At 34.8% G+C, this 23,095-nt stretch overlaps 1 protein-coding gene and 1 long non-coding RNA gene across 2 annotated transcripts; both read left to right on the top strand.

The window, feature by feature from the left end:
- The first annotated feature begins 12,097 nt into the window (after positions 1-12,097).
- On the top strand, positions 12,098-17,049 carry LOC133800689 (serine/threonine-protein kinase STY13). The gene is made up of 6 exons (XM_062238719.1): positions 12,098-13,065; positions 13,555-13,687; positions 13,899-14,094; positions 14,833-14,957; positions 15,637-15,795; positions 16,479-17,049. Exons 1-6 carry the CDS (start codon positions 12,836-12,838, stop codon positions 16,764-16,766), a joined length of 1,131 nt encoding a protein of 376 aa, XP_062094703.1. The 5' UTR covers positions 12,098-12,835; the 3' UTR covers positions 16,767-17,049.
- A 1,521-nt stretch (positions 17,050-18,570) lies between these two features.
- On the top strand, positions 18,571-21,244 carry LOC133800690 (uncharacterized). The gene is made up of 2 exons (XR_009876569.1): positions 18,571-20,577; positions 20,754-21,244. It is a non-coding gene; the product is annotated as an uncharacterized LOC133800690 (long non-coding RNA).
- The last annotated feature ends 1,851 nt before the right edge of the window (positions 21,245-23,095 follow it).

Below are 23,095 nucleotides of genomic sequence, written 5' to 3'. Positions count from 1 at the left end.
TTTTTCAGATTTTAGACAACTTTTTGAAGGGTAATCTAGTCTTTTCACTTGGGAATTTTGGAGGGCTATTTAAGGAACATGATGCTGCGAATTTAAGAGGACGAAAGTTAAAAAAAAAAACCCTAGATAAAAAGAGGCTGCTGCAATTATTTTCTCTGTTTTGTTTTCATCTGAATTCTGAGGTTAATCTTTTGAATAATTTTTGCAGTTTATTTTCATCATGGCATTTATGAACTAATTTCTTTTATCTAGGAATTAATGTAGTCACTAAGATTCTATTTAATTTTATCATGATATTATTCTAATCTATATGATGTTTGTGTAATGCTAGTAAATACTTGATCACTATTTGCTTGATTTAATGGTTTTGATTCAAAATTCGAAAGATGAGAATTGAATATGCTATCATTGTATAGACATAGGGTGCATATTGGAAGAAAGTACCTATATGACTTGTGTAGTAATTAGGTTTCCATGTTTAATGCCTTTTATATGTTCAAGTTTATCACATAAATGTAGAAAGCCTGCATATAGATTGAGATCTTCTATCTTGAAAAAGAATAGGAATCGATTATATTAACTTGCTATTAGAATAGAAATAAGATATTTAGAATTGATTATTAAAATTAATAGAATGAACATTTGATGAAATTAATTTCTAGGTTAGTTTTATTATTGATACTTAAGTAGTGATTCATTGCTTTGTTTCCAGTTCTCAAATTTTAGTTCATAGTTTATAGGATTTCTTTTATTTTTAATTGTTCACTTAAATTCTAATTAACCAAATAGAATTCAAAAATCAATTAGTGGTACTTGGGAGATATTCTCTGTGGGACGATATCCTTCTTACGGAATTTACTACTTGACACGACTACGTATACTTGCGTACAGAAATTACAGATCAAGTTTTTGGTGCCATTGCCGGGGACTTATATTCCAATATCATAGTTATTGTTATTTGTTCTAATTTGGTTATTTTTTTTTTATTTAATTTCAGATAACATTTATTTGGATCAAGGTTCTATTGTGTTTCAGGACTTGTTGGTATATGCGAAGCAATAGACACAAGGAGATTATACCAATTGATCTGGAAATTGAAAGAACGTGCAGACAAAACAGGAAAACAAAGAGGAGATTGGATTTTACCATGGCTGATAATTTGGGAAATGGTGCTAATATTGGTCAAGGGGCTGCAGAAATTCCAAGGGAGCAAGGAGCAAGAACATTAAGAGATTATGTACTTCCTACTGTTACAGGAGTGCATTCATGCATTAGACCTCCAACCATTGCTACCAACAATTTTGAGATTAAGCTAGCCATCCTTCAAATGGTTCAAACAACTGTTCAGTTTGGAGGTATGCCAACAGAGGACCCCAATTTACACATAGCTAATTTTCTGGAGTTATGTGCGACATTCAAGATGAATGGGGTGAGTGATGATGCTATAAGACTGAGGCTATTCCCATTTTCACTGAGGGATAGGGCAAAAAGTTGGCTAATATTCTTACAAGCGAATTCTATCACTACATGGGATGAGTTAGCTCAGAAATTCCTTGCCAAGTTCTTTCCTCCAGCAAAGGCTGCTAAGTTAAGGGGAGAGAATAATAATTTTTATCAGATGGAAGGAGAGTCACTGTATGATTCTTGGGAGCGCTTTAAGGAGTTGTTAAGGAAGTGTCCACACCATGGAATAGAAAAGTGGATGCTGGTGCATAATTTTTATAATGGGTTGAATGGAACCATGAGAACAATTATAGATGATGTGACGGGAGGTGCCTTTATGAGTAAGAGTGCTAATGAGGCATATGAGCTAATAGAGGAGATGGCGATGAATAATTACCAATGGCCAACTGAAAGGGGACAACCAAAGAAGGTGGCTGGAATGATGGAATTGGATGCTATATCCATGCTTACAGCTCAAGTAGCGGCCTTGACAAAGCAATTACAAAAGACTACACTCCCATCTTAAGATATGCAAGTTCAAAACCTTTGTGAAGTGTGTGGTACAAACCATTAACCCAACCAATGCCCTGCTATGAATAACATGCCCATGGAAGAAGTACAAGCTATAGGAAATTACCAAAGACAACCTAATAATCCCAATTCCATGACCTATACCCCACCTTGGAAGAACCATCCAAATTTTTCCTGGTTTAACAACCAAAACACTCTCCAACCTTATCTTCCACCTCAGCCATCATATCAACCTGCCCAAAATAGGCCACCATATCCACAGCAATATGCACACCAAAATCCTCCACTTGGCTATTATCAACCACAAAATAGACCACCTCACCAAATGCCAACGAAACCAGCTGAACCCCAACTTGATGTACTTAACCAATTCATGATTGAAACCAGGGCGTCCATAAGAAGTTTGGAGACTCAAATAGGGCAATTGGCTACTTTAATGTCGAATAGAGCTCAAGGAAATTTGCCTAGCACTACAGAAGTTAATCCTAAAGAACAGTGTCAAGCTATTACTTTGAGGAGAGGAACGGGGTATGAAGGGCCAAATAAGAATCAGTCAGAAGAAGAAGAAGGTAAAAAGGGAAATACACAAGGAAAAGAAGTAAAGAAGTTTAATGATGAAAAGGTTACTGAAGACCTTAAGAAAGAAGAGGACACCCCACTTGTGATTATTGAGCACCATGTTAGAATTCCATATCCACAAAGGCTTCGCAAGCATAATTTGGATAAGCAGTTTGCACAAAATTTAGAGGTGTTCAAGAAGCTACATATTAATATACCGTTCGTAGAAGCATTAGAGCAGATGCCCAGCTATGTAAAGTTTATGAAAGAGATTCTCTCTAATAAGAGAAAGATGGGTGACTACGAAACAGTGGCGATAAGGGAAGAATGTAGTGTGATTTTGCAAAGGAAACTTCCTCAAAAGTTACGAGATCCTGGGAGTTTTACTATTCCATGCACGATTGGGGAGTTTGAATGTAAGCATGCACTTTGTGATTTGGGAGCAATTATTAATTTAATGCCTTTGTCAGTATTCTGTAGACTTGGTTTGGGGGAAGCTAGGCCAACCACAGTAACATTGCAGCTGGCTGATAGATCTGTGAAGCATCCACGAGGTATTATAGAAGATGTATTGGTAAAGGTGGATAAGTTTATATTTCCATCTGATTTTATAGTTCTTGATATGGAGGAGGATGAAAATGTTCCTATTATTTTGGGGAGACCCTTTTTAGCAACTGGGCAAGCATTGATAGATGTGCAAAAAGGAGAGTTAAAACTAAGAGTTCAAGGGGAAGAAGTTGTATTTAATGTGTTTAAGGCTATGACTTATCCTAAAACAAGTGATAGTTGTTTCTCAGTTGATGTGGTAGAAGAAGTAGTAGGAAGAAAAGAAATAATTGAGGATCCTCTTGAAATAAGTCTTACAGTTGATGATGTAGATGGTGAGGAAAATGAAGAAGCGATGAGTTGTTTGAAGTGGATAAAATCATCTGAGCCATGGAACCATAAGAAATTTGAAGAATTGGGTGAGGGATCGGAAAGACCATTACCATTGATTGTGAAGCCCCCTGTTTTAAACTGAAAGTTTTACCAGACCATCTCCATTATGCTTATCTTGGGGAAAAAGAGACTCTTCCGGTTATAGTTTCATCACTTCTTTCGGAGGAAGAAGAGGAGAAGTTGTTGAGGGTGTTGAGGGCTCATAAAACTGCTATAGGGTGGACTCTAGCTGATATACGAGGAATTAGCCCATCAAAAGTTATGCATAGAATTCTCATGGAAGATGATGCAAGACCGACTATTGATGCTCAATGAAGACTTAATCCAACAATGAAAGAAGTGGTGAGGAAAGAGATTTTGAAATGGTTAGACGCTGGAGTGATTTACCCTATTTCTGATAGTGCGGGGGTGAGTCCAGTACAAGTAGTACCTAAGAAGGGTGGTATGACGGTGGTGAAGAATGAAAGTAATGAACTAATTCCAACAAGGACTATGACGAGTTGGAGGAATTGTGTTGAGTATTGGAAGTTAAACAAGGCAACAAGGAAAGATCATTTTCCTTTGCCTTTTATTGATCAGATGTTGGACAGGTTGGCGGGGCATAACTACTATTGTTTTCTAGACGGGTACTCAGGCTATCATCAGATTGTAATTGCACTGGAGGATCAAGAGAAGACGATGTTTACATGTCCTTATGGTACTTTTTCTTTTAGAAGGATGCCATTCGGGTTATGTAATGCACCCACCACATTTCAATGATGTATGATGGCAATATTTCTGACATGGTTGAGAAGGGGATTGAAATTTTTATGGATGGTTTTTCGGTTTATGGGTCCTCTTTTGACACGTGTTTGACTAATTTGGAGCTGGTGTGAAGAGTCGCATTTTGTGCTTAATTGGGAAAAGTGCCACTTTATGGTAAATGAGGGAATTGTATTGGGGCACAAGATTTCTAAGAAAGGCATTGAAGTGGATAGGGCAAAAAATTTCCATTTGAACTGATGTGTGACGCCAGTGATTTTGCGATTGGGGCAGTGTTGGGACAAAGAGTTGACAAGGTCTTTAGAACAATTTATTATGCAAGTCGTACCTTGAATGATGCTCAAATGAATTACGCAACTACAGAAAAGGAGTTGTTGGCCATAGTGTTCGCTTTTGATAAATTTAGGCCATATTTGATTGGGAATAAGGTGGTTGTTTACACGGACCATTCTGCAATAAAGTATCTTATGACCAAGAAAGATTCTAAGCCTCGTCTTATTCGGTGGATTTTGTTATTACAAGAATTTGATGTGGAAATTAAGGATAAGAAAGGTACTGAGAATTTGGTGGCTGATCATTTGTCTAGATTGGAGGTTGATGAAGATTCTCATAATAAAGAAGTTCAGATTAATGATGCTTTTCCTGATGAGCAGTTGTTTGAAGTAAGTGTTTGCAAGGATGTTCCATGGTTTGCAGACTATGTTAATTATTTGGCTGCTAAGGTTATACCTCCTGAGATGACAAGGCAACAACTTAATAAATTCTATTCGGAGGTGAAGCATTATTATTAGGAGGAGCCTATTCTGTATAAACATTGCCCTGATCAAGTTATTAGGAGATGTGTGCCCGAATAGGAGATGTTGTCAATCTTAACTCACTGTCATAGTTTGCATTGCGGCGGTCATTTTGGCGGAACAAGAATAGCAGGGAAGGTTTTGCAAAGTGGGTTTTACTGGCCTACATTATTTAAAGATGCTAATGATTTTGTCAAAAAGTTGTGATCATTGTCAACGGACTGGGAATATATAAAGAAGAGATCAAATGCCGATGACTGGTATTTTGGAAGTTGAGCTATTTGACGTATGGGGGATAGAATTTATGGGACCTTTCCCATCATCGTATAATAATAAATATATTTTGCTTGCGGTAGATTATGTTTCTAAATGGGTAGAAGCCGCAGCAATGCCTACTTGTGATGGGAAGGAAGTACTTAAATTCCTTCATAAAAATATCTTTACTCGATTTGGCACCCCCAGAGCAATTATTAGTGATCGGGGAAGTCATTTTTGCAATAAGTAGTTCACTTCTCTGTGTGCTCGCTATGGTGTTCATCATCGAAAGGCGTTATTCTATCATCCAATTGCAAACTGCCAAGCTGAAGTGTTGAATAAGGAAATAAAAGGTATTTTGGAAAAGACAGTAAATACTTCGAGGAAGGATTGATCGAAGAAGCTCGATGATTCACTGTGGGCATATCGCACTGCATTCAAAACTCTGATTGGTATGTCACCCTATCGATTGGTGTTTGGTAAGGCTTGTCATTTACTGGTGGAACTGGATCATAGAGCTTATTGGGTTGTGAAAAAGTTAAATATTGATCTCTTCATGGCGGGGCAGAATAGGCTTATGGAGTTAAATGAGCTTGAAGAATTCCGAAATGAAGCTTATGAGAATGCAAAGATCTATAAGGAGAAGTCGAAGGCCTTTCATGATAAGCGAATATTGAGGAAGGATTTTCAACCTGGGGATAAAGTCTTGCTATTTAATTCCCGACTTAAACTTTTTCCTGGTAAATTGAAGTCGCGATGGTCAGGACCGTACATGGTAGTTGTGTCACTTCCTTATGGAGCAGTGCAAGTTCATAGTGAGAAGACAGGACATTTTAAGGTGAATGGTCAGAAGTTGAAGCACTATTTGGAGGGTCCGATGGAAAAATGCAAGTCCGTGGTGATGTTGGAACCAATTTGATCTGAAAATAAATAAGAGTCCGACTAAAAGACGTTAAAGACAGCGCTTTGAGGAGGCATTCTTCAGTTTCTTTATTTTTCTTTTACATTTTAAAAACATTTTTTATTTTTGTATTTATTTGGTTTGAAACAATGTTTAGGGAATTTGTTTTAATTGTTATTTTTATTTTTGATGTATTGTATGAACCGTGAAAATCGTGAAAAAAAAACGCAAGAGTTTTTAAGAAAAAAGTTAGAAAAATGATGATTGGAGATGCAGTAGCGCTACAACGCTAATAAGAGGGCGCTATGGAGCTTATCTCAGAACAAAAAAAGGGTTTTTTTTTAACGGTCATTAGCACTACAACGCTATATTCGTAGCGCTACAACGCAAGTTCCAGAGGAGAAAAAAAGGTATTTTGAAGTTACCAGTGCTATAGTGCTAGTTCCAGACGAAAAACCCAGAAACACTATAGAGCGCTGCATATGTAGCGCTACAACGTTCTGACCAAATTTTTTAAAAAAAAACCCAGGGGGTTTCGGATTTCATTTCATTCAGCCTCATTTTCTTGTTCTTCCCTTGTTCTCTCTCCCAAGGTTTCCCTAGATCTTCCATTGTAGTTATTACCCAGAAAATTTCACCATACATTCTCCCTTGTTCTTTCATTTTCTCTTCTATCTTAGCCCTTTTATCCTTCCCTTGATTTCTTTCTTCTCAAACCCATTCCAATTTCCCAATTCAGTTTTTGAAACCCTAGAAATTCAGAGTTTTAATTTTATTGCTGAAGATCGAAATTTTCAAGGGGCTATACTCATTCAAGGACAAAGGAGTCCATTTCAAGGGTTAGTAAGTGTTTCCATCCCCTCTTATTCTCAGATTTTTGATGTATTTGGGATTGGATTGCATTGTTGATTGTTGTTGGTGGATTGATTTTTGGGCTGTGATTTGGGGTATTTGGTTATTGTGTTTGTGAGGTTGAATATCTTGAGTGGTTGTGAAGAGGAAAAGTGTTTAATTTAAGGGGAGGTGCTGTTAAAAAAATTTGTATTTTGGGTTGGTGAGAGTGTGGATAATGGCTCCAAAAAGTAGAGCGGGTAGGAATAAGGATAAAGGGAAAGGACAAGCGTCTGCTTCTCAAACAAGAGATGATAATGCGGAGCCAGAATATGATGAAACTAGGTTTATTAATTTTCAGGCTCAAGAGCGTTATGAGAAATTTGTTAGAAAGCCCTTAAGTCCTGAGCATGAAGTGGATTATCAGTCTGACCATTTTCATCATCATATTTTTTGAGTTAGTTAGAGCAAATATTGTGGCTAGGAAGCGGGAAGGTTTTGTGAAAAATTTGGCACAGGCAAACGTATCATTGGTGTATGAGTTTTACGCCAATCTATGGAGTAAACACAATGATACAGTTTTTGTTCGAGGTAAGCGCGTGCCTTTTACTGCAGAGGCCATTAATAAGGTGTTTAAGGTCCCACACGTAAAACAGGAAGAGGAGGAATACACTAAGTTTTTTAAGGGATACATAGATTATACTACTGTGGCTGACAAACTATGTTTTGAAGGTGCTCCTTGGACTTTATCTGTCTCTTTACCTAAAAGTATAGCGTCTTGTCAGCTGAATGTTGAAGCCAGATTTTGGGCTTTCTTTGTTTGTGCTTGATTCATGCCAGTAAGTCATGTGTCTGACATGACTAGGGATCGAGTACTTCTCATGTATGCTTTGATGACAGGGATGACTATTAATCTGGGTTCATGGATTAAGGATAATATCGAGTTCATTGAAAATGGTCATACTACTGGAGGTTTGGGCCATGGATCTGTCAATACCATGTTATGTCTTAAGGCTGGAGTTCCGGAGTTTGTGACTAATATATATCAGTCATTGCAATAGCCTTTATCGATTATTCTGATGAAGGATTATCCCGAGTCTGTTTTATATGTGCCGCAAGCTAGGAAAAAGGGGAAGCGTCATGTTGAAGCTGAGGTGGAAGAAGAGGCTGATCCAGTGCTGCAGGGCGGTAGCAGTGATCAATGTATGCAGCAGGTCAGTGATAAGTTGGATTATCTTATCCAACAAAATCAATATATGGTTCAACAACAGCACATGATGAATCAGTATATGGGTCAAAGGTATGAATATGAGGTGAATCATGTGGCTCGTTTGAACAATCTGGTGAGTCGGTGGTCCTTAAATGAATCGGATCAAACTTATTTTGAGCCGCCACCACCATATCCGTCGTATTCTCCATTCTACTCTCCGCCTCCGCATCCATCATTTGCTGGTTTTCCAGGGCCTCAGCCTCCGCAGTCTTAACCTTTCGAGGGACCTTCGTCTTAGCCGCCACCACCGCCATACTGATGTGGTTGGTCAGGTAAGTCTCTATTCTCATTCTTTGCGTACTTAACGTTGGGGACAATGTTCGGTTTTAAGTTTGGGGGAGAGATTTATTTCTTGTGCGTTTTACGGTTTGTTTGTTTTTAATTTTCATCAGTTGTTCGTTTGGAGTCATGTGTTAGAGTATAAATTAAGTTGATAATAATTGCCATTTCAATATGATTGACTGTTTTGTAGTATAATTCAAAGGAAAAATTGATGTGTTTCTAAAAATAATCTGTGTGCTTGGTCAAATTACTTTGTTTTTACACTGGGAATTGTGGACATTAGAGATCTATTGCTCATACATTGCAAATGTTATACTTGAGTTATTTTATGCATGTCAAATTTGGATTGTGGATTGAAAAGTTTGGAAAAAATTCTAGAACCTGCTTGCTTACTATTTAAGATGAAATTTGAAACAATGCACATTTAGGAAAATGATATAGGCAATTTTTTTGGACTGGTTGTGCCTTTCAAGCTAACCCTATTAAATTTTATCCTTAGTCAACCCTTTTGAGCCTTATACTATTTTCTTGATTAATACATTCTTTTGAGCCTAACTGTACCCATTCATTAAATTTTTTATAATTTAATATGTTACTGATTATTTTATTCATTATATATGATCTTAATTCTCTCGTACTAATACAAAATCATATTCTCATGGATGAATAAATAATTTTCTTGATATTATCATATAATTAATTCAAATAATAATTATAATATTCACATATAATAAAATTGTTCTTTTATTTAATTCGATAAAAATATATTTACATGCTTTTAGTACACTAATCCTGACACTCTAATGATTTTATTATTGTATTTACGTATCTTTGTAATATTCACATGCTTGTATGATTTTATGTTTTCTACTATGATTAGATTTATATAAATGAGATCCTGTAACTGGCTACAGAGCCAATAATTGCTAGTTTATATGTTTATATACATGTATGTGATATTTTAACATATTAGATGTGTTAATTGGATGGTAGCATGTTAATATTATATAGATTACCAATGATACATACTCTTGCTTCGGTTAATGCTCTATCTCAACAACATCATCACAATTGAAAATAATTAAAGAACCTCACTACTAGTCACCACTACAACATGACTCGACTTGTAAGAATATTTCTTTATTTTATTTTATTTATATATCTTTCATTTTTTTTAAGTTTGGACATTGGAAGAAGGGGAAAGGACGAAGGATAAGAAGAAAATTTATATAATAAAATTACTCAAGTATGTTTTCTTTTAGAACTTTATACTCCATGTTGGTTTATGATTTTAGGGAAGTTGGCGGCAAAAGTAATAAATTTTTTACTTTTTTTACACTTAAGTGCCAAAAAATTTCTTTTTTTGGTTGTGAAAGTACCAAATTATTAATTTTTCTTCCATTTCAGTACCAACAGTTAAGTTTGACTTTTGACCAGTTGATAGCCATGTGTCAGCTAAATGTTGGTCCACATTTTGGTACTTTCACTACCAAAATAAATAAAGTTTTGGTATTTATCCATAAGTAAACACAAAGTTTAAGTACTTTAAACACAAATTTCTCTTATTTAGTTTTTAGACAACAAAAGTAAGTTTTAGCATTTAGTTTTTATTTTTATTTTTAATACATATATATTTTTTATTTTAATGAATATAGATCTTTAATTTTAAAATCAATTAACATATAATTTTTTATATTTTAAATTTAAAATTACTATAGAATTTGAAAAATGGAAAAACCAAAATAAAAATAAATGATATTTAATTATGCTTAAAACATGACTTCTGACAGTTGTGGTTGTAGTATGAATTAAGGGTTCAAGATATGATTATATTGTTTTTTTTTCTATTTTGTTTTTCATAGAATCATTTAGTTTCATAGTGCAATTAAAATATAAAAATAATTAAAAAATATTTTTAAAAATGAATAAAATATATTTAAAATCTAGTTTAATTAAAATAAAAAAATAAATTAGTAGTATTGAATAAAGATTAATATTAAATCCTAAACTTATTTTTGTCTTCTAAACAATAAATAAGCGAAATGCGGCTAAAATATCCAAACTTTGTGTTATTTATGACTAAAATACTTAAATTTTGTGTTTACTTACAGATAAATACCAAGACTTTATTTTTTTTGTGGCGAAAGTACCAAAGCGTTGACCAACCTTCAGCTGACACGTGTTTATTATCTGGTTAAAAGTCAGATTTAATAGTTGGTACCGAAATGCAATAAAAAGTAACATTTTGGTACTTTCACCACCAAAAAAAGTTTTGGTACTTAAGTATAAAAAAAAAGTTTTAGTACTTTAGCCACAAATATCCTATGTTTTTGTGGGTTGTATTTATATTTTATGGATATTTATAAGTTTTAAAGATGTTACTTGTTACTGTGTTTGTATGGACATTATGGAATCTCTTAAACTAGAATTTATATTTTTGTTTTGGTAGTTTGTAACTAAAGAATGCGCAAAACTCAAAATTATTTTTAAAGATGGCATTTTAGAAAGACAACTTCTAAAGCCAACATAGGCCCAAAACCCAAATTAAGGCCCACTGTAGCGCGAAATTTGAATGAATGCACTTGACTCAGCTAGTGCACCCAAAATCCGAAATTGTACAATTCTAAATTAATTCAAATGAATTTCTATACTCTCATCTCGCAACTTGAAAATTTAAAATCCAACTTTGTGCACCCCTAGTTCTAAGCAGACTAGTGGAAGTTTTTCCTTACAAAACTAATTCTTTCTAACTTATATGTCAGCTTGAAGCTGACACCCAAGTGGTTGTTCTTAATCTCTAAGTTGTCATTAAAATACAACTTTAAAGCCTATTTATTTGGATGTTAAGACTCTTTTGTATTTTGCCTAATATGATGCTTGTAATTTTTGTCCCTAGATCACATTTAATTTTCCGTACATTTTTAGCTAATTAATGTGCACTTCTCTTTTTTATCATTTCATCAACTTTTTGAAGCTTTAATTATTATTTGCATGTACTCATAATAAAAAAGATATACCATATACTCACCCCAATAAAGAATGAGACACTATTATAGTTATTAAATCAAAAGTGACAAAAACAGAGTTTTTAAAGATAATTATCTACTTAAAAAAGAAAAAAAAGAAAGAAAAAAAAGAAGAGAATAATAACTTATTTAAAAACGGAAAAGAAAAGTATAGAAAATGAAAGGATCACCACATAGTCCAACTTTTGAGGACTTTCGATAACAATGTTTTTGTCTTTTTAAATGTGTTAATTTGTTTTTGTTGTAAGAGAAAAGATAAAGCATGTCTTGTCTTAGCACGAGGCAGAAAAAAAGAAAAAGCAGGCTAAGCTTTAGCCGCTTCAGCCGAGCCGAGCGAGCCTCAACAGTGGGACCCATTCCGATTCGAGTGCTCTTTACGTCTCAGAGCCAAGGAGCTTTCAAAATCGCTTATTTCTTGCTCTCCACGTGGCAGTATCTGATTGGGTGTTTCGCTTTCACTTTTTGTTCCTTCCCACTTTTTAAACCCTCGTCGGAACAGAACAGGAATATCTCTTACCTTTCATCGGAGAGTCTCTATTCAGCTCAGTGGGTAGAGAGAGAAATTGCGATTTCTAGAGAGAGAGAGAGAAAAGAACAGGAAGACTCTCGGACTCCCTAGGGTTTCAAGTTTTATATTTTTCACAGAGGAAAATTGGAAATTTTGTATTGAGAAGAAGTCGTTCGAGCTTTGAGTTTGAAGATTGCGATTGTTGTTAGTATTATTATTAAAATTTTCCCGAGTAAAAGAAACTTTGCGCGGACTAATTTTGTTTTAGTGTTTGTTTGTATTTTATGTATGTTTTCTTAGACGGGAATATAAATATATATTTCTTTAAATATAATTAATGCACGAAAAACGAGGCTTCGAGCTTAAGCAAAGTTGTTCACATTAGTTTCAAATTCAAACGGAGTTTATTTTCCAGGAAAGTGCTATTTATATTATTTTCTCCGAAAAATTGTCTCAGTAAGAAAGTCGTTGAAGTGGTTAAGTCGTGGTTCTGGATGTTTAATCTGGAGGAGAAAGTCTTAGTTTCAGAGTTGAGCGGAATTAGATACAACTGGTGTGGTAGTTTGAGGATGCTATTATGGAAATTGAATCAAATGGTTTGTGAAGGTTGACCAATAATCGGATTGGGGAAGATGATGGTAATTTTGTAAAAACTTGAGAGAGAGAGAGAGAGAGGGGAGAGGAGAGGAGAGGGCTAAAATGGGAAGCTCGGGTGTAATTTGAGGGTGTTGCAACATGAGTTGCAGCGATAGGAACGGAGGAGGAGCCGGAGAAGACGATAGAAAAAGACATGAACACGCCGTTTTGCCGAGGTCTGGGGAGCTGGAGCCCAATTCTGTATCGCAGAACGGTTCGAATACTGCCGCGCAGGTGACGATAGATGAGAATTTGCTGGTAGACCCGAAATTACTGTTTATCGGGTCGAAAATCGGCGAAGGAGCCCATGGGAAAGTTTACGAAGGAAGGTCAGTGTCAACAATATATAAATTTTGTAATTAATGAGCCGCAAGTATTGAAGCTACTATGAACAAAATAACAATACATATATATTTATTTGTATATATATATATGTATACCTTTTGTTGGAGTAAAGTATGTGATGTGAATAAATTTTTAAAGTATTTGTTGGACTTTATAAAAATTGTTCTACTGTATGGGTTCAATCTTGGCTGTGAATTTATTTCCTAACAAAGTACAAAATACCTGAAATCCTGCAATTCACTTGTACTAATTGGAATGATTTTGAATATGGTTTGTTGTTTCTATTTGAATACATGTCATAATTGGACCCATTAGTTGTTTCCTGGTGGCATTTTTATAGGGGAAAAAAGAAGAGGACACAGAATTACTTGTAGTTAATTTTAGTCCCACAAAATTGTTAAAGAATTAAACAATGAGACAACTCTGTGTTTTTGTTGGATTTTTTTTCAAGTATTTATTTTATTTGGTTCTAGGTATGGTGACCGAATTGTTGCTGTCAAAGTTCTTCATCGTGGGAGAACTTCTGAAGAAAAAGCTGCACTGGAGGATCGTTTTGCCCGTGAAGTTAATATGATGTCTCGAGTTAAACATGAGAATCTTGTCAAGGTGAGTTTTACAAGTACATTTATCCTTGTAAGCTTTTTCCTCAGCATATTTCTTACAATGGAAGTTTTATGATAGTTCTATTTTAACTGTTATAGGACTTTGCCTTTCCTGCTTGTATCTAAATCTTTGTTTAATATGTATACACACATTACACATGCATACATACTGTATTTATATGATTAATTCATATAGTTTTCTTTTGCTTCTGCAGTTTATTGGAGCTTGTAAAGATCCTTTAATGGTGATAGTAACTGAACTATTGCCTGGGATGTCACTCCGAAAGTATTTAGTTAGTGTTCGACCCCAAACATTGGACCTTCACGTGGCGATAAAGTTTGCTATTGACATAGCTCGAGCAATGGAATGTCTACATGCCAATGGGATTATCCATAGGGATCTAAAACCTGGTATTATAGTGCTAGTTTAAGTAGTATTTCGTTGTTGAGCTAGCTATCCCTAGATAATGAAATATAGATAATTTGATTGTTAGTGTATGCAACAGTTGTATGATAGCTTGATTATATATTGATGATTTCACTGTTAATGTATATTACATTTGTATAATAGCTTAATTAAATATAGATGATTTACTAGCTACTCCTACACTCTTGTCGGACACAGTAAGCTGTAGTGTTCTTCCTCTTCATATTTTCATCTGAAGTACAAGTGGTTTAACTTATTTAATGTTTTTTGTAGCTTGTTGTTAATGATATCTCTTATCTTATTGCCACTTGGGACTAGCTGAGGTGGTTGAGTGTGTGAGTGTGTGGGGAAGGGGGCAGGGGGTCAATTCCCCACTGGATATATCTCATCATTTAATACCACGGACAACATTAGTATTTCTTTCTGATTTAATTTTAAAATCAGGCAGAATTATCTTTTGTTCAGATTTGTTTCATTTGATTTGATTAAATCATTCAATTGTTAAACAACACTTGTGTAAGAGGAAAAAAATAAAAAAAATTGAAAGAGATCTTCATGTGCTACACATGACTTCTTGGTTTTTTTAATTTTTAATACTTATTTTTTGCTCAAGTTATATTGTAATTGATTTTTTACAGATCGTGTATAACTTATATGCAAATTGCAAAATATTATTGTACTTTTGAAGTTATAAATATAGAGTTGAAAATTTGATTATGCAGATAATTTGTTGCTTACGGCAAACCAGAAGTCTGTGAAGCTTGCAGATTTTGGCCTTGCAAGAGAAGAAACAGTGACTGAGATGATGACTGCAGAAACTGGAACTTACCGTTGGATGGCTCCTGAGGTTTGTATTTTCTAATTCTGGGAATTGTGACTAACATAATTTGATTGTCTAAATGAGATTTTCCATTTTGTTTGAAACCAATGAACAAATGAGTCTGAGAGTCATCATCATATCTCTTATCTATCCTTGCTTTTTGTTGGCACTGGAATTTGTATTACATATCCAATTCAGACAAAGTTGGCTGTTTTAGGGGCCATTGAACACATTTCTCATAAAATATTAATTAAAAAAGTTTGAAGTTATAGTGGTTTCTTATTACCCGTTTTTCATACCAACGGATTTTTTAATTTGTTTTTAAAGTAAAACTGATGAATTTGGTTTCAATTTTTTAGCTTTTGCTTGTAGTACATGCAGAAATGTTATTTAATGTGTGGGTTCATTTCTGCGTACCTGCTATTATTAACAAAATATTTCACTTCAATATTATTTCTTGGATGAGGGATACTAAAAGAACAGAGTTTGATATAGAATTAAGTTCAAGGTATAATATTAGAGTTGAGCCCATTCAACCATAAATCATAACATTTTTTATGCCATAAAATAGTGTCAATTGAATGTCAATCTTACAATACCCGCAATGAATAATCAAATATTGTCACTGTCTACTCGTACTCGAATCCTACTGCTGCAAAATTGTTTTGTTTTCTGGTTCACTAAATATGCATGTGCCTTGTTGCAGCTGTATAGCACTGTGACTTTGCGACAGGGAGAGAAGAAGCATTACAATAACAAGGTTGATGTGTACAGCTTTGGAATTGTCCTATGGGAATTGTTAACCAACCGCATGCCATTTGAAGGCATGTCAAATTTGCAGGCTGCCTATGCTGCTGCTTTTAAGGTGCATAAAGTTATCTGTTTACCTGTTCATTATGTATTTGTGAACATATTTGTTATTTTAGTTCGGACATGCCTTTGTTGTTCAATAATAACATTTTCTGTCCACGCTGAGGGGATATAGTTGAACCCCCCATGGTCTGGTTCATTTCCTAGGGGAAACATTCCTGGGGAACCATCATTTTCATTTTAAACGGATTTGACCTAAAAGGGAACCTCAAATGTTCAGATATGGTTTGCTCTCACAAAGTCTAAGGTTCGAGTCTTCTCCTGGGCACCTACATAGCAATTGCCATAGTTTTATTGTCCCCAAATTCCCAAATATTGTAGGAATAGGCAAGGAGCCTAGTTTCGAAAAAAAAATTCTGAACGGATTTGGAGAAATTTTTGGATATAATAACAACTCGGTTAGGAATGAATACAATTATAATGATATATTTTGTTCTGTCTGTTGATTTGGGATGCTTCCCAACTTTAGATCCTCTTTTGAAAGTTAAGAGATACAAATTACGGTATATATTTTAGTTAAACTGATGTTGAAGATAAGATTCCTTCACTTGTGGGCTTTGTAAGACTATAGTTACAAAACTTTACTTAATGTAACAAAAATTAAAAAGGTCAAGATCCTTCGTTATCACTTTTTCAAGTAGATTGATTCACAATTTTTTTTTCAATCTGATAATGCAGCAAGAGCGGCCGAGTATTCCTGAAGACATATCCTCTGAGCTAGCATTCATCGTACAATCATGTTGGGTTGAGGACCCTAATCTTAGACCAGGCTTCAGCCAGATTATCCGTATGCTCAACTCATTTCTCTTCACACTTTCACCAACACCATCACTGGATTCCGACACTTATGAAGCAGCAGCTAGTAACGAAAATGACACCATGAACGACTTGTCTGCCAGAGCAAGAGGGAAGTTTTCTTTCATTCGTCACCTATTTACTGCAAGGAAGACAAAGAGCACTCAGTAAGCAGGTTTAATTTTCTTGGTTTCCAACTTAAGAAAAAAACATAGGCATATGTGATAGAAAGAAAAGAAAAAATTGTAATTTGTTACCAGTTTATGACTAATCACCTTAATGATGACTATTTTCCAAAGAAAAGAAGAAAAAAAATGTTGATTGAGGAACTTGATAGAGAATAAAACGTGTAGGTCGACCATATATCACATCTAGTTGACCTTATTGTAAAGGAGACACATGGTTCAGGACATTTTAAGGTTATATATCAGTATATCACATCTAGTTGACCCCATTGTTTAGGTTCTTATCTTTTTTTTTTTGTGTTCATATCAATGTTGCTTTCTTTGAATAGTCAACAATGCAATCACAAGTATAATATATCTATACATATATTTATATAAATATATGGGCATGTATTCTAATTTTTGGTACGATAACATATTTATAAGTACTACTTAAGTACTTGTGTTTATAATAAAACCACTGTTTTGGAATTTTTCTTTTTAATAAAATTTAGAAGAGTGGCAGATTAGAAAGTCTATTACGAAGATACTGCTTTGGTACTTTTAAGGGAATTTACTTGTTTGGTATCTTATATTTTTGCAAAGTATCATTCTGGTACCTTCTGTTTTCAATAATGCTCATATGGTACCTTGTATTTTAAAATTATACATATTTAATACCCTAGACTCATATTTGATTGATAAAATTTTGTCAATATGATCAAACTGTCATCAGTTATATATAATTAAGTAATTAAATTTAAATTTGGAACTTACATAATTGACAACAGTTTGATTAAATTGGTAAAATTTTATTAGTTAAATCTGAGTTTAGGGTACCAAATATGTATAATTTTAAAATACAGGGTTCTATATGAGCATTATTGAAAATAGAGGGTACTAAAATGATACTTTGTAAAAACACAAGGTACTAAATGATTACATATCCTACTTTTAATATCCAAGATAATGGTCGTCTTCAATGTACATGGTATTTAGAGCCTTGGACGAAAGTCTAAATGAGTTTTTTTGAAGAAAAAAAATAGCAAAAGAATTGATGAAACAAATTAAACAGAGAACTTGAATTGCATTTTTAAGGTACTCCTTTGCATTGTACGGTTAAGCCTCCAATAGAAAATACCATTCAGTAGCAACTCCAATATCCTGTTTTGTACTGAACCTTCTTTCGACCTAGTATAAATCTCAACACAATTAACATTGAAAGATACATATATATAGTTATATATTTAATCAGATATGATATATGATGCCACCTAACTTGAACTCTCAAGTAGTTAAATTGTAAAGTTAGGACCTGAATGATCTCAGATATGTTGCTAATTTGAAAATCTCCATGTTTGGGTACTCAAAGAAAGTCTTGCCTTGCCGTATGGGAATTTCTTTGCATGAAAACTAGCATTGTTATAATTAATATTTCCAGCATCAAATGCTGAATCATACAAGAATTGAAGCCTTTTCAAATCACCAAGGGAAGAAGGTATTCTACCACTTAAATTGTAATCCTCCAAATTCAAGTTGACCAAATTTGCAAGATGTCCAACTTCATGTGGTATCCCACCCGTTATACCTACCATTTCTTTGCAATGATCTACAGGAAAATGTGATACATGGGTATTCACATTAACATATTGTTATGTTAGACAATATAGTTAGTTTGATGGAATCTTCCCTCTACTTATTTTGTATTGTTATTTCTTTTTAATCTTAATAATGATGCTATCACACCTTTTTTTTAAATAAATAAATAAAATAAAATAAAATAAAGAAACTTGTAAGGTAAAAATTATGGCACAAATTTCCCAATTTATTTTTTTTAATACTATTTTATAGATTTATGTAGATATTTTTTTTTGTGTCGAAACGTCCATCATTAGAGGAGCAAGGGTACTATAGCATAAATTAGGAAATATTGAATCCGAGCCGGATGAGAATGAGGCAGTAGACAAAGTCTGCCTATCTCTCACACTAAAAGAGATATGTGGCCATTGAACAAGACCAGACGACCAAATTACAAACACCACATCAAAGTACAAAGATGCAGAAAAGTTAACAATAACTTACTTTAATATCCTTAATTAGAAAAAAAAAAAAAAAAAAAACTCAAACTACAACCTACAACAAAGTAGAAAGAAGTAGAAAAAGAGACTTAACCAAGTTCCAACTGGTTAATTAAGAGATATGAAGGCAACACTGAGTGATCCAGGAACCCCTCAATGTTGGTTAATTTTGCCCATATTGCCAAGTTGTGTGCCGATAGAGTTCTGAATTCCTTTTTAAAAGGGGGAAACGAGAACGTCGTTTCATGATTCTCTCTGTTAAACAGTGATTAATAATGGTCTTTGATCTAATTACATAATTAGTTACAATATGCTTTTTTATCTTTACAATTGAGGCTATATACGGTTATAACATATTCTGTTATGCTCTTGGAATTGATGAGCCAAGACTATAAATGCACCATGTTTTTCATTTGGTAATTCAAGGAATACAAAACATTTATTTCCTGCACTATTGTTTTTATATTCTATCATGGTATCAGGCCATTAACAACAGCATGACTTCTAGTACGACTGAGTCTGGAGGCTCCACACCTCCCGATCCCCCACAGCCACCTCAGGTTTCACAACTCAACCCTGACACCTCTACCGTCCCTAGCCCTGTGTCCTTTTCTCTACCCACTTCTCTTTCTCAAACCACTACTCTTCCTTCTTTACCCTCAGTCAATCAACCCTTAGGTGTAAAATTGGATGACAGCAACTTTCTTGTCTGGAAGCATCAACTCTTAAATATTGTTATTGCAAATGGCCTTGAATCCTTTCTTGATGGCTCTTACCTCTGTCCTTCTTTCACAGATGTTGCTTGCTCTTAGCCCAATCCGGAGTATCATCAATGGCAGCAGTACAACAGGCTTGTCATGAGCTGGATCTATGCCTCTATTCATGAGTCTATGCTTGGCCAACTTGTCAGCTACACCACTGCATCTCAGATCTGACTGGCTCTTGAGCAGATCTACTCATCTGCTGCCTTTTCTCGCATCTCTGAGCTTCGCACCAAGCTCCAAACCATCAAGAAAGATGGCCTCACAGCCATGGCATATATCCAACAGTTTCGCACGGCCTGCAACACTTTGGCCTCTGTTGGTGAACCTGTTCCTCACCAAGATCAGCTTCTTTATTTTTTGCAGGGCCTGGGTCGTGAGTACAACTCCTTCATCGACTCCATTCACATTCGGGTCCCCAAACCTTCTGTGGAAGAATTGTTTATCCTCTTCTTAACTTGTGACACTCGTTTAGAACGCCAGCTTGCTACTGATTCCCTGAGCTTCCTTCAAGCCAATATGGCTCATCTGCCAAACCAACAAAAAACGCCCAAAACCTCTCATCCTACACGGTTCTCTCCTTTTAGAGCTCACACTCGACCAACACAATTACCCTCGTCCTTCCCTTGAGCCCCCTACATCGCGTTGCCCTTCCTCTCCCACTCGCTCTTCTCCCAAACACTCATATTGACCCTGTTGCCAAATCTGCCTCAAGCCTGGTCACACAGCCAATATTTGTTATCACCGTGGCAATTTTCAGTACCACCCAACCAGCCTCCCCCCAGAAACTTCAACACTACTACCTCTCCCAACCCTACACCTTCATTTCCACCTCCCTCCACAACTGCAACACCTTCCTCCATGTCTGACCCACACTGGTACATGGACTCCAGTGCGTCACATCACTTCATACCCGATCTTAACATGCTTGACTCTGCATCTCCTTATCATGGGCATGATCAGGTAACTGTTGGTAATGGTAAGGCCTCTTCCATCTCTCATGTTGGCTCTTCCTCTCTTCCTGCTCTGCTTAAACTAAGACACGTTTATCATTCTCCTACCTTAACCAAAAATCTCCTTAGTGTTTCTAAACTCTGTCATGATAACCATGCATTCATTGAGTTTTATCCTTCTTTTTTCTTGGTGAAACATCAGGTAACCCGTCAGATCCTTCTCAAGGGTCTTCTTGACCAGCTTTGTATCGCATTTGTTCTCCCTCCTCCATCTCTGCTCCTTCCTCTCCTCAAATTGATCTTGTCGTTCGCAATCCTTCGACTTTGTGGCACTACCGTCTGGGGCACCCTTCCAAAGATGTTGTCTCTTTTTTAATATCATCTTGTAATCTTTCTTCTGTTAAGCCTCCTTGAATGGATTTTTGCTCCTCTTGTCAATTAGCAAAATCTCAAAGGCTACCATTTTCTAATTCTGTAACTCGGGCTTCTAGTCCCTTTGCTTTAGTTCATACTGATTTGTGGGGGCCTTCCCCAGTACCATCTGTTACTGGTGTTAAGTATTTTGTTTTGTTTATTGACGACTATTCTAGGTTTAGTTGGTTTTATTTGCTTAAATTAAAAGATGAGGCTGTTGGATTAGCTTATACATGATCTTTATTTATTTTCATGTATATATAATATTAAACAAATTAATACGAGATAGCCTAAAACATGTTTCTAAAATTAAATTCAAAGAGAAAAAATGAATAGAATACTTACAGTATACGCAGCGGAATGAAATAGTCCTTCCTTCAGTTTCTCTAACTCTTGTATCCTCGCTGTCGCAGAGTATTATCAAGAAACTGAACCGATCTTCTATTTTCTTCACAGCCTTCCAATGTATCCTTATAATCACCTAGACTAGATAGCCTAAAACATGAACCAATCTTCAAAGAGAATACTTACAGTATACGCAGCGGAATGAAAGAGTCCTTCCTTCAGTTTCTCTAACTCTTGTATCCTCGCTGTCGCAGAGTATTATCAAGAAACTGAACCGGTCTTCTATTTTCTTCACAGCCTTCCAATGTATCCTTAGAATCACCTAGACTAGTGTGGGAAATTCTCAACACATGAGATAGATACAGAGAAGAAGAAGAGAAAATAATCAAAGAGGCTTAGAAAAGGACTTGTGTTTAGAGAGAATCTAAAACTATCAGAAAATCTGACTTGTGACTTTTTTTTTTACTTCTCTCTAAGCACTCCTTTTATAGACTCAATTAGGCCATTTAATTTAATTAAAAAAATCAATAAAATAATAGCCATTTTAAAGCCCTAGGTCGAAATTATCATGGGCTTTAGGCCCGTGAAATTTCCCATTTGATTATAAGCGCATTGGACTTAAAAACAAGGCCTGTATTATTTTCTATTGATTTAATTAATTAAATAATTATTTAAATCCTTTATCAAATTAATTATTTATAATTTGAACATTTGATTTAAATTTATTTATTAATTTAGATACCAATTTATCTTAATTAATAAATCTGCCATAATTTCTCTTTTCTTCTAAAAAATACACAACTCTGTGAAACTATCCAAAATTGACCTGGTCAACTTTGATAATTAAATCAATTAATTGAGACTATCTAGATGATTTTATCCAAGGTACAATGGGGACCATGGGCCTATGAAATCAAGCTCCAATAAGTTATCATAAATCTAACAAATAAATTTACTAACTTATTAATTCCTCGTGACTCCACTATAGACTCGGGATTGCACTCTTGAATTCATAGAATGCTCTATAACAAATATAGATACGCTATTAATTATCTATTGTTACAACCATAATTGTCACTCAATCCTCTATAGATGGTCTACAATGAGATAGGACTAAAATACCGTTTTACCCCTCCTTGTATTTTATCCTTAAAACACTTAGTTCCTTGTAAATGATATTCCAGTAAACTAGTTTAATTATTGAAATGAGACCTCTATCATTTAACACCTTGAACCAAATTAAAAGGAAACCATCATTTCACTTCTTCATCAAAAGCTATAGATGTTCATATCTATGATTAACACTCCCACTCAATTATACTACCGAGTTCCCAAGATGTAAGTATGGGCTAGTCCGTAGGGTAAGCTGGTAACGAACAAGTCAAAGAACTCAAATAATACAATCAATTAGAATTCTAACCACTCAGAATTGAGATTGAATTGACCTATGGTCAACTATATGACATGACTAGAATAGATAATAACGGTATGTTTACTTATCTTATCAACTATCAATATCGGTCATGCCCGATGTAACAAATACATCCGATCTTATCTACTTTGCTAATGTTCTGGAAAGAACATAACACTGTGATGTGTAAGTAGATCATATTGTAGATTAGCAAGTCAGTGTAAATCCTGTGCACTGACTAATCTTAGGACTAACTTATTTTGAACATATAATCATATTTCTATTCCACTGTGATTACGTCACTATAAATAAGATTAGCTATATGCTCGGGATTTAATAGAGGTTTATATTAAACAAATAATCATGAAAATAAA

This window comes from Humulus lupulus, chromosome 9 (assembly GCF_963169125.1).
Source record: "Humulus lupulus chromosome 9, drHumLupu1.1, whole genome shotgun sequence".
NCBI classification, from domain to species: domain Eukaryota; kingdom Viridiplantae; phylum Streptophyta; class Magnoliopsida; order Rosales; family Cannabaceae; genus Humulus; species Humulus lupulus.
This window is presented reverse-complemented; position numbering and strand designations above follow the sequence as displayed.

What these genes read in the sequence shown, in the direction of transcription:
- LOC133800689 (XM_062238719.1), top strand. Translation starts at nt 12,836, where the DNA reads ATGAGTTGCAGCGATAGGAACGGAGGAGGAGCCGGAGAAGACGATAGA. An exon ending in GGGAAAGTTTACGAAGGAAG is followed by an intron (nt 13,066 to 13,554) that starts GTCAGTGTCAAC and finishes ATTTGGTTCTAG; the next exon opens with GTATGGTGACCGAATTGTTG. An exon ending in CCATAGGGATCTAAAACCTG is followed by an intron (nt 14,095 to 14,832) that starts GTATTATAGTGC and finishes TTGATTATGCAG; the next exon opens with ATAATTTGTTGCTTACGGCA.